Source organism: Protomyctophum parallelum (assembly GCF_964188405.1).
Source record: "Protomyctophum parallelum genome assembly, chromosome: 21".
Classification (NCBI taxonomy): Eukaryota; Metazoa; Chordata; class Actinopteri; order Myctophiformes; family Myctophidae; genus Protomyctophum; species Protomyctophum parallelum.
In genome coordinates, this window is record NC_139713.1 from 31,297,848 (window position 1) to 31,310,139 (window position 12,292).

General features: G+C 43.5%; 1 protein-coding gene across 4 annotated transcripts in view; it reads left to right on the forward strand.

Annotated features, from left to right (window-relative positions):
* rgs3a (regulator of G protein signaling 3a) overlaps positions 1 to 12,292 on the forward strand; it is a 193,447-nt gene that overhangs the window by 159,123 nt on the left and 22,032 nt on the right. For all 4 annotated transcript variants that reach the window (XM_083793657.1, XM_083793655.1, XM_083793653.1 and 1 more), the window contains one exon: positions 10,035 to 10,105. In XM_083793657.1, the coding sequence (XP_083649783.1) occupies positions 10,035 to 10,105 (71 nt within the window). The remainder of the gene's footprint in view (positions 1 to 10,034; positions 10,106 to 12,292) is intronic.

A 12,292-nucleotide genomic window follows, 5' to 3' on the forward strand; every position in this document is an offset into this window, starting at 1 on the left:
TGGTTTGGTCGTCTGGGTGATTGAATGCATGTGTGTGCCACTGGTTTGGTCGTCTGGGTGATTTAATGCATGTGTGTGCCACTGGTTTGGTCGTCTGGGTGATTGAATGCATGTGTGTGCCACTGGTTTGGTCGTCTGGGTGATTGAATGCATGTGTGTGCCACTGGTTTGGTCGGCATATGATTGCATCAGTGTTGCGGAGCACGTGAATATCGATCGTCTCTGTCGGTTCACCTTTCAGGATTCAAATTCAAAAGTATCACGAGTAGCAGATCTACTTTTGATGCTTTTGTGTGGCGCTGTACCAAGTAGGGCAGGGGTATTCAACTGGCGGCCAGCGGGCTAAATGCGGTCCGCGGGGGCGCCCCCTTGTGGCCCCTGGAAGAATTACCATGGAAAGTTTTCCCACATTGAAAGTGTGTGTGTGTGCGCGTGTAACCAATGTTACATTTGTACATTCTAAGAGTTAAATGAACACTCTTGTGTTGTGACTGGTGAACATGCAAGGGGATCGCTGTGTACTTCCGCTGCATGCCAGCTATGTGGTCTCCCATCAGCAAATACCCCACAACTGTGTATAGCACGCACAGTCGCACACACACAGGAGTAATCTCAAATTTTTACTCAAGTACAGCACTTGAGTACTTTGTATCACTGATGCTATATTGATAATATAAGACTGACAAACTCATTTAAAACTAAAAAGTACTATATATACTACAGTATATGGTGGTAATAAGAGTGGATGTGAATAGTATTACATTACATATCTCTCAGAGAGATGGACTGGTAAAAGTACATTCAGCTTGTGAAACCAGTGTAAATCAAGTTATCTACTCCTGAAACCAATCTCAGACATTTTCCCCCAAGTTGAAATAATGATTTTATTAAATACGTGCAGGCTTCGTCGTCAAAAAAATTGAATTTGAAGAGTGCCATTGTTTCACCCACCAACCCCGTGTTAAGCTGTGGGGACATGGCACTATATTTGGACACCAATCAACTGCCAAGGGTGCTCGTGAATAGGAGTTTTGTGCACGATTAAATAACGCACACTGTCTTTCTCTGAAATCTGATCACTGGTTCTCAAACTTTGTAACTTCAATGACCCCCATATTACTTTGAGAGTGTTTAAATGGAACCAAATGAACCCAGAATACTTTTACTTGATTGAGTACTCCACTACTAGTGAAGTAGCATAGGGATATTTGCGCTAATTCGTCTAAAAGCACAGATGTAGCCCAGGGCATGCTCTAATGATTTAGCGAGGGCGCCCGAGCCAGCGACCTTCGGGGTCGCCACAATGACCAAATCCATATGGCCACCATTAACAATCAATATAAGGCAACATTTTCTAGATTTCATTATGCTTTAAGTAGCATGTGTCAAACTAGGGGGTTTTCATGATTCTTAATTCTTAATCCATTCCTAGCATTAATTTTGCACAAAAACACTCATTGGGCTAAAAACGGCCATAGCTGTCATCACAAATGTGACGAGGTCAGCACATTTCGGCAAGTGGGCAATTTATGTTGTAAATTGAGATTATTATTACAAAACAAACATTTACCACTTAAGCCCTATTTTGTACTTTTCGATTTTCTTTTATACATTGTGAAATACTTTTGTAATGGGACATTCTGCATAAGGAGTACTTTTGGTAATTATTTACTATTATAGGTTTGCACTACTTTTGTATTTTGCACTTTAAACTTCTTGTAGCAGATTTCTACATGGGTTACTGCGACATTTACTTAAGTAAAAAAAAACGAAATACTGTAGGAGTACTTTTTCCCCCGGTGTAGTGAAGTCAGTTGTTCCATGACGGCCGAGGTGTTGTTTGCCTCTGCTGGGAGTTGGAAGCGTTGACCTCTTGTGTGACCTCTGTCACGAGCGAGTGGATGAGCCGCATCATTCCACGGCTACCGTCACGGCTGGAATCTGGTTTGCACCATTCCTGACGCTCGCTCTTCCATATTTACCCTTCCATTCCATACGCTATGCCACGCTTCTCTGGGAGAGCTTATGGGGTATTCCACCAAGCAGCTTATGGCAGAACTTCACCTTTGCAGATTCACATCGCTGCAAATAGACGCACAGGTCAGACCAGGAGGGGGGAGGGTTCTCAATGTGGGGACCGCCAGCAGCCAAGTGGACGGATTAGAGACTCTTAACAGGTCTATAACTCTCAGTTAAGTCTGAGAGTGTATGAAATGGATCCGTAAGGATCCATTTGGTTCCATTCATACACTTTCAGTTTTAAATTCACACTATATGTATATATGTTTTTGTCTATCCACGACACGTTTCTCCTTGCCGCCCCCCCCCCCCCCCACTTCTTTACACCTGTATTGTGATGTGATAATTTGATTCTGAGAATATTTACTGTGTAGATTGGTGGCCGATAGATAACAAAAATCAAGTTTGCACACCTGGTCACACGCATACACACCTGCACACATGCATGCAAATACGCATGCATGCAAATACGCATGCATGCATTTGCTGTTGCCGTGGGAAGCATGATTCACTTTCAGAAGCTGAAGTATCGAGCCATATAGCTACTAAATTGACAATGGAGACAGTGCTTGCATGTCTCTAAGTAATCACTCCTTCAAGAATGTCCGTCCTTTAAGGACCTACATCCAAAATGATCAAAGATGACTACGTTTCATACTAACAGGGGATCCTTTGATCGGAAAAGCCAGCAGGAATGTTGATAGCATTTTAAATGGATAATAACCAGCATGGCATTGATGGGGGGGACGGAGATGGAGTGTTGTGTGGACATTGTTCAGTAACATCCTGTCATGTGATATACCGGAAGTATTTTGACAGGAAGCAGCCGTCTCCTAAGTGGGTCTGGATAACAGTAGGCTGAGGAGGGTCCGATTAAAGGAGCAAATACACGCACACACACGCACGCACGCACGCACGCACGCACGCACGCACGCACGCACGCACGCACGCACGCACGCACGCACGCACGCACGCACGCACGCACGCACGCACGCACACACACACACACACACACACACACACACACACACACACACACACACACACACACACACACACGCACAGGTCAGGTCGCACAATGTCAGGAAACGTGTGGTGTTGCAACAAGACGGTAGAAAATGGAATGAGAGAGAGAGTGTTGCCCAGAAGGGAAAGAGTCCACAACACACTGCGCATGCCAGAGTACACAAAGAACTACGCAGACGCCACCATTTGTTTTCATATGAAAATACTGCCATGGTACTCAAACCTTTTCATGTCAAGGACACCCCCCAATGTATTATGTATTTGGCCGCGGACGCCCATCTGAAAATATTTAGTGACTTTTGTTGAATGTTTCAAAACATAATTAAAACTTTTCCTCATTGTGTCGATTTTTTTTGATAATAGCAGATCTACAAATTCACTATGCGTTGCGATGTGATGCGTTGTGAGCTACTAGATCGGCTATGTTCCGATAGCCGATGTGAATCGAGTTAAAGTGGTTACACTGATTCTGATGCCGTCTGCTGACTCATTTTGCCGCAGACCCCCCGGAACCCCCTCAAGGACCCCTGGTGGTCCCCGGACCCCTCTTTGAGAACTACTGAAATAAAGTAACGAAATGGAAGTAAGTAGCCTGGCCGGAGGTCCTCTGAAAACAAGCGAGGGGCTGCACTGCTGAGAAGAAGGGGGACGTCCACAAAGAACACTATTAATGTGTTTCAGCTCTCGGATTTGAGTTGATTCGGAGTCCAATATGACTGGGCCAAGAATAGTTCACAGCTATTTATAGACTCCCCAGGTTTATATATTAATATTATTCTGTGCAAGTCATGCAGTCACCCATATAGGGTATCCTGTTTCTGTACTAACCGTGGCTTGCTGTACTGTACAAATCCATTCCCCAGCCCAGCCATGATGTAGAAGTACACCCCCTGGACATAACACTAGTATATCGCAGGGACTTACACCCAACCAAGAGTTGTTCCGATACCAAGCAGCCTAAAGGGCCATTCACACTGAGCACTATAACTGCAGCCAGCGGTGTTGTTGTTTTAAATTACACACTGTCATCGGGTAGGTACTCGGTATCGCTTTGTAACGCAGTCATTGTGAGCATGCAGATCTGCTATCTATTTGAAAACTGGGGAAATGGGACCTTCTGCATAATCCGTACTTTAACTTTTGGTACTTGTAACTATTTTTGAAATGGGGTATTGATTAGTTTTGCTACTTAAGTAAAAGAATGTGAGTACTTCTTCCATCAATGTGTGTGACGGTCTGTTGCTTCGGTTCAGCTGTCAGGTCATGTGTGTTTGCAGATTGGGTGCACGTGTCTGCCCGTATGTGGGCACGTATTTTACTAGAGATTTTTCCGATACGTGCTCGGTATGATTGACTCTCCGCACGTGCATGCAATGTATATAATTGCTTGCAAGTAAGTGTGTGTGTGCCCAGCAGAGGCATGTGCGCGAAACGTCACACATAATTGGCAAGCTGTGTATGTGTGTGTGTGTGTGTGTGTGTGTGTGTGTGTGTGTGTGTGTGTGTGTGTGTGTGTGTGCACAGCACATCTTATCAGGGCTCAGCAGTGTGTGGACATCTGTATCCCTCGAGGCGGCCGTACAGCCTTGTGTTCCTTGGCAAACTCTGTGTTTTCTTACTGTCTTCAGTGAAACGAAGCATGGAGAATCTGTATATGTGCGTGCACACACACACACACACACACGCACATGCCCATGTTGTATTACTATACTCTTGAAGACATCAATATTTAGGACAGCAATTAGTACCATTTTTAACACTAACCCTTCAGGAGAAAATAACCAATTTTCGAGCTGCAACGTGTTGTGAGCTGGTAGATCGGAGCACGATACAGGCGCTCATCTTAAGTGTAAATCAGATATAACTCCAACCCTAAGCCCTAAATCTAACCCTCTAAATGTCTCATCCAAACCTTGAGCTGAATCTGTTCCTGATTGTAAGCCTGACTCCCTTTAATCTCTTTTTATGAACCATAAAACAACTATTTCTCTTGTGAGCGCCGTCCAGTAGAATGGTCCTCACAGCGTCTATCTGTTCAAACTCTGCTACACATGTGGGGACATTTGGCTGGCCTGGCCCTCACAAGTATAGTAATACAAGTACACGCGAGTGCGCACGCACACACATCCAGTACCGAGGTTATATTTAGAGAAGAGTTGGCTTAGAACGTTCTGCTTCACTGGCCTTACAGACATACAGCCGTTCTACTGTGCAAGAGGTGGTGGGGGGGGGGGGCTGTGTTAGATGGCTTTTGGTTGGGAAATAGCTGCTAGAGCAGTGGTTCCCAAACTTTTTCATGTCAAAGACCCCCAAAAGGATACTCAATAGCCTGCGGATCCCCATTTGAAAAGATATGCCAGTTGACCCCCATTAGAGAAGATTTTTACGGCTGTAGCAGTGATTCTCAACCCGTTTAATTTCAAGGACCCTCAGTTTGACACACATTAGTCTGCGGACCCCCATTTAAAGGTATATTCAGTGATTTCACTCAAAAAACCTTAGGTTTCGTTTTTGGCTGGGACCTAAGCCTTTCATCCAATCAGGATAGAGAGCCAAAAACGAAACCTAAGGTTTTTTGACCCCCAGGGGTTAACTGGCGACAGGGAGGAACTCCTTATATGGTCAGCACACTCTATAGTAGAGAGGATTATCACAACAAAACAAAAAATAAGTGATATTTGAATTAAGTGAAATCACTGAATATACCTTTAATGGCATTTCTATTTCTGGGACCCCCAATTTATATTGTAAAATCTACAAAACTACAAATGGACCCGTTAGCGTCATTTGGTATACACTTTCAGGCCCCCTTTCTACCGGTTGGTTCCCAATGGGAACCGGTTCAGTTCTTTTTGGTTCTTAGTCCATGAGCCAGAGCTCTAAAATTGGAACGTTAATTATGAATTGAGTGGGCAAAACCATACCTATATTAGATTATCATCATGGAACTTCCCCAATTGAGTACTTACACAAAGACAATGATTTATTGTATTACAAATTTTACATTTTTAAATATGCAAATGAGGCATTATGTAGGAAAATATGCAAAATAATCAAAAATATGAAAAATCTACTACTGTGGAAGGGTTATCATGTATTAATTTACTTGTATTTATCCTATAAACAATTTAATATAGGTCAAAATTTTCCCACCAATTTTGGAGCTCTGGCTCATGGACTAAGAAGTTAAGAACCAAAAATAACTGAACCGGTTCCCATTGGGAACCAACCGGTGGAAAGGGGGTCACTGAGTTACAGAACCATAAGGGTCCATTTGGTTACAAACTATCATTTAGCTGGGGACCCCCTGGAACTCCCTCAAGGACCCCTGGGGGTCCCCAGACCCCACTTTGGGAACCACTGTGCTAGACTGCTAGAGCACTGTTTCACAAAAAAAAAAAAACTCTCCTAAGCTCAGGCCAGGCCAGCCACAGTCAATTTCAATTCAATTCAGGCAGTATTGCTGCAGCACAACTACATTGTGTGTCTTATGTTAATGGAGGGAAGAAGTTAATAATATAAATAACATCAGATGGTACATTTCTCATGTGAAATTGCTGCAAAGGCCCCCAAAATGTCCCCCAAGGGCCCCCAAAATTCTGGCGCGCGCGCAGTGTGATTTGGATTTGGAGTTCCACTCCGGGCCTGCACTCTGCACCCCATTATTGGTTGGTTGGAAGGGGATCTGATTTGTATAAGCTTGGCTTGACCATACTAAAGGGGCATAGAGCCCCGCTCTCCGATGGACGCCGCGCATGGGACCGGACCTCGGCCTTATTCAAAAAAATATTTGTGGACCTTCATCATTTCTAGTTGAGGACCCCTGATCTACAGCGTACAATTCTCAGTGTTAATTATCTCCACCAGGCCGAGGGCATGGCCCGAGACTATGTTTTGCACCCTTCCGTCCGTGTGTGTCCCGGCCTATCTGCGACCAGCTAATCTAAGGCACTGTTGGCAGCCCGGCCGCTGCCAAACTGAGCAAATACTCTCCCTGGATGCCAGAGCAGAACCTCTGCTATAGCGCCACCATGAGGCTGATTTTTGCACATTACTCCTACAGATTTTGTCAAAAAATCACACAAATCGTTACACAGAATCTCTGTAGTCATGTGATCAATACAGATCTGTCCGATTGTCCATATTCCATCCTGATTTGCTAAGATTGGCTTCCAAAGTTTTCAGGATTGGTCAGTTTTGAACAAAATGCCTCAAATCATGAACGCAGCGTGTGATTTCTATGACGCACATTCCCACTAGAACCCCCCCCCCCCCCCCCCCCCCATTTTTTCTCATCTGCCTGATATAGCGCCACCAGCAGGTCAATTTCTGCAAAGCACGTTTTTGGAACAAGATATCATGAACACAGCCCCGGATTGCCGTGAAAGGCCTGAGGAGAAATGGCTACCCATTTCAAATTGGCTTATTTTAGTGTCACCATTCTGAGAGTGTACAAATGGAACCATTTTGTACAATCTCAGAGTTACAGACCCGTGTCCATTTCAACCCCCTAGTGGACCCATGTAGTCCCCGGACGCTGAGAATCAACTAGAGAGCATGCAATCAGTCTGTACTTGTTGGAATGCTCTGTGTGTGTGTGTGTGTGTGTGTATGTGTGTGTGCATGTGTGTGCGCGTCTGTGTGAGAGGGCAAGATTTATAACTTATCAGTATGAACGTGCAGTAACTTTGGCTATTTCAGCACAAGAAAAGCTTGTTCTGTACTCACGTTTTTGACTCTTTTACAGGACATTCCGATCTGTTACATTGGTCTCTGGTCTCTCTTAAGGAGACCTTGTTGAATACACAAACATTTAGTGGAATGAAAATATTCTGTACCACTGAGGATAGCCCACAGTTTTTGTGGCCACTTACAACTTGGTGTCCCTATTTTGCGCATGTCATTATGTTAAGTATACATCATATGTTCAAAAATGGAAAATAATTGTGTTTGTTGTAGATCTGGCAAGTGGGATCTTCTAGTGGGAATGTCTGCGCAACATTTCATGGAAATGGCACGCTGCGTTCATGATTTGAATGCCTCATATAATTTGTTCAAAATCCTGCGATTTTGCGACAAATCCTGCAACTTTGTAAAGCAATAGGATAGAATATGAAAAAGTGGACGCATCCGTCTTGATCACATGACTATGGAGATACTTGTGTGCCGATTCACGTGATGTTTTGACAAAATATGTAGGAGCGATATCAAAACACATGTGTTTTGCAATAATCTGCCTCCTGGATCTATAACAGGCCGATCTGAAAGATTCAAGGCAGAGGTTCGGATCTGGCACCCATGTGTGTGTACAGTTTCACTGCTGCTCGCAGTCAGACGGACACACGGACGGACCCTGGCAGCTTCAGTGGTCCAGGTCTGTGCATTATCCAAACAACCTGATTGGATGAAATTGGCGACGCAAAGAGCTGGAGAGATGGGACGACCCCTATTATTGAACAAATAATAGAACAGAGCTTTAACAGAACAGAGCTTTAACTGCTTAACAAACAAACCAAATATCACATCATCATCATATATCACTTCCCCTACCTTTAAGTACAAAACCTGATTGTCTCTTCCACGACTGCCAGATACAATCACTTAGTAAGGACTAATGTTTTCCCGAAACCCACAAACCTCCCCATTAAGACGAGATGGAATCAATGGGTTCCTGTAGACCTGTCAGCATGTTGTAAATTACTTCTAAAAGGCAGCTGAAAGTCCATTTTGAGGATGTATGAAAAATGTAGTGTTCAGCTGTTTATTGACGTGTGGGGGTTGTAATGTGAGTTGTAAATTGACTTAATTAGTGCTTCTGCTATTGACGATGGCATCAGATGGGATGGTTAGGGGTGGGGCCGGGTCATGACCTATTGGCACGGGCTGCATGTGTTTGTAGTCAAGCCTTTCATCTTACTGAACAATCTAATTTGCTTGTATTGTTTATGACAGCATCAAAACGATCCCATTACATTTGAAATATAATAGGTTCTAGAATGAATGTCTTGTTTAATTAGCAATGTGCCAGTCTTCTTACAGAGGAGATTCTAATCCGATGAAACTGTATTCGTCCATTATTAGCTTAATGTTTATAGCTTCATAGCTTTTGTTTATTGTTAGAGTTAGGGAGATGATCACAAGGGAACATGCTGTAATACGCAAAAGTATAAAATAGGCCCAGCCAGCGTGCTTTCTGGTCTAGAGGGGCGGGCGCGCATGGAGCAAGCACTGGAGAAATATTGGTTCACCGATCAGAGCATTAATGAGCACCATAATGAGTACCAGTAGGGGCGCTGTTTGCCAGAAACAGAGAGACAGTGCTGCACTGTTGCCTGCTAATGAGAGAGAGAGAGAGAGAGGAGGGGGGAGGGAGAGAGAGAGAGAGGGGAGTTGCACCACTCGGTTCACACGGGTGTGATTTTTTTTTGCTCATCCCACGCTCATCCCCTCCCCACGCTCATTACCCCCACCTTCAGAAAACCTATGACACCCCTGGCACAGGTTCCTGACTATTTCTGGACCAGGGCCCACTTTAAAATCTTAAAAGCGCCCGCGGTCAACCCGACTGTCTGACCACTTAACCCATTGGCATTTTGTAAAAGGACATAATAAATGTATTAAGATGAACATAATAAATGTCATACTTTAAACTTTCACTGAATTTGAAACTTCAGTGAAAATAGAGCCCATGCAGTGCTGAAACCAAAGTATGTTCAATGCAAATGTACAATAAGGTTTTGGCACGCACGCACTCTCTCTCTTTATCCATGTGAGACCATCTGTGACCATGCCGTAGCTCAGATTAAACTGTACTCTTCACAATACAATGGGCCATTCTTTAGGCTGGTCTCTCTCTATCTCTCTCTCTCTTTCTCTATCCCCCTTAACATTATAGCTATACAGTAGGAAGTCAATAGCTATAGCTAGCTTTCCGCCTGTGGAGTGTGTACAGTACATGATGCATTCTGTTCCCCTTCCTCTCCCTGCAGCTGAGCTCCGGGTCCCCGTGCAGCTGTGATCTCGACCCCGACCGCACCAAGAAGAAGTCCAAGAAGAACCTGTAAGTACTTGAAGCTGGTCTTATCTAAACTGTTTGGGTCGGGTGTTGACTTGAGCACTTATTTCCTGTATGATGTCTGTTTCTACAGCCCAGGAACACGGTGCAGCTGAAAGGTTGGACCACATTAATCACATTTTGACCTGGGAACGATTCTGCAAATGTCTTCTAAATCCTGACTGTTTTCTTGAAAAGGCAGTTTTTCTATGTCAGTTGTTCTCAAACACTTTCACTTTCACTTTTCACGATTCTTCAAAAATAGCAGATCTACAAGCTCGTAGTGCGACACTCGGTGGCGCTCTATGAGCTTGTAGATCTGCTATTTACAAGATCTGCGATTTTGTAACCCATTTTTCACCCCTGTGTCAATCATCTAATGTGATCCTGGGCTCTACACACCCTCCGCCAACCTGGGGAGAGCAACGGACTTGAACTAATGCTTCCTTCATGCCTGAGTGTCCAAGTTGCTCCTTTGCACCTGACAGGGGGAGTTTCCCTGGTTGGACGTAGCGCGTGGAAGGAACACGTTATTCCAACCAGTTCCTTTCCCCTCCATCAGGCTGGCCAGGGGGAGGCATACCTATTGGTTTCTGAACTGTCTGCAGCCCACCAATGAGAGACAGAGTGATCAGACGGAAATGGTGCCATCTTATAATGAGCATTATAGAGGCCTAATTGTATAAAACTAAGGTTGAACATGGGAGAATGGGTGTTGTATTTAACATGGTAACCCTCTCCATCAACATTTAGCTACAGACAAAGAAACTATTCAAATGTTAATAGACTACAAAAGTGAACAGGGGAGAAGGAAAGAGAGATGTTTGACAGGGAGACAAAATAAAACTACTAGTCCTTTAAAATAGCATATTCATTCTGTCCTGCAGTGTAAGGTATAATGTCCCATAGAGTTTGGAGTTTAACAGTTCCATAAGTTGAAATGCTTTCATCAGGCTGTTACAAAAATCAGGGAGTCTTCATTGCCCATCTTCATCAGAACTTCAAGCGCAATCAATGGGTATGACTTTCATGTGATGTGGGACATGCTATTAAATGCATAGATGTGAAGCTAATCATAGTGGTGTGCTGTGTGTGTGTGTGTGTGTGTGTGTGTGTGTGTGTGTGTGTGTGTGTGTGTGTGTGTGTGTGTGTGTGTGTGTGTGTGTGTGTGTGTGTGTGTGTGTGTGTGTGTGTGTGTGTGTGTGTGTGTGTGTGTGCCTGCCTGCGTGCGTGTGTGCGTGTTGCACATGTGTTCACGCCTCATTGATTTATCAGCTGTCCATGCATGCTTCAGTTCATTGGGATGAAAGCAGACTTCACACCTCAGAGACAGTAAAGCCCATGATAGCTGCCCTTTGGTCTGCTATTGTTTAGTTAACTGACACGTTATGTCATTAAGATTCCACAGATTTCTCACCTTTCCCCCCTTGTTTCTTTCATTTTGTTTTATTTATTTGTATATATATATATTATATATATATATATATATATATATATATATATATATATATATATATATATATATATATATATATATATCATTGTATTTGATCAAATTAGACACAGGTGATATGGTAAACAATATAATTGTATTTTTGTGACATGACTTCGGGATATGAGATAATGTTACCTACTGTAGTTGTAACAACCAAAATGAAATGGAGCTCATATAAAGGGGTAATCAAGTAGAGATAAAAACATAATCTCTGATTAACATACAGTATAACCTCTCCTCTCTTATCACTGTAATTCTCTGAAAGGAGGCTTTCTCTCTTTCAAAGCAAATAAAAATGCAATCAAATGTATTGTATCTGTCCTAAAGTGCCCAGGTATTATTCTCTCTGATTCAATTTGTCCCTGTTGAGCACCGACGAGCCCTTAATTCCGCCTTCAACTGGCTGAAGCTCGCTGTACTTGTCTCTTTGACCCTAATCAACTGGACATCTCTCTGCCACAGGAATTTTAACTGGTTTGTCAGATGTCTTTAAGAGACCCTATTCAGATAATATGATAGATAGAGAGGCGGAAGCTTTAGTCTTTCTTGACACCCCGGGCCGTGACACCTAGTGACACCTAGCTCCTGTCAATGTTTTGTTTTGTTTTGCAGGGACTCGTTTATTCAGCTACTACAGTAGTGTTACGGTAGTGTTAAATGCCCAGAAGTGAAGTGGCATGTGCCACACCTGTTCTATC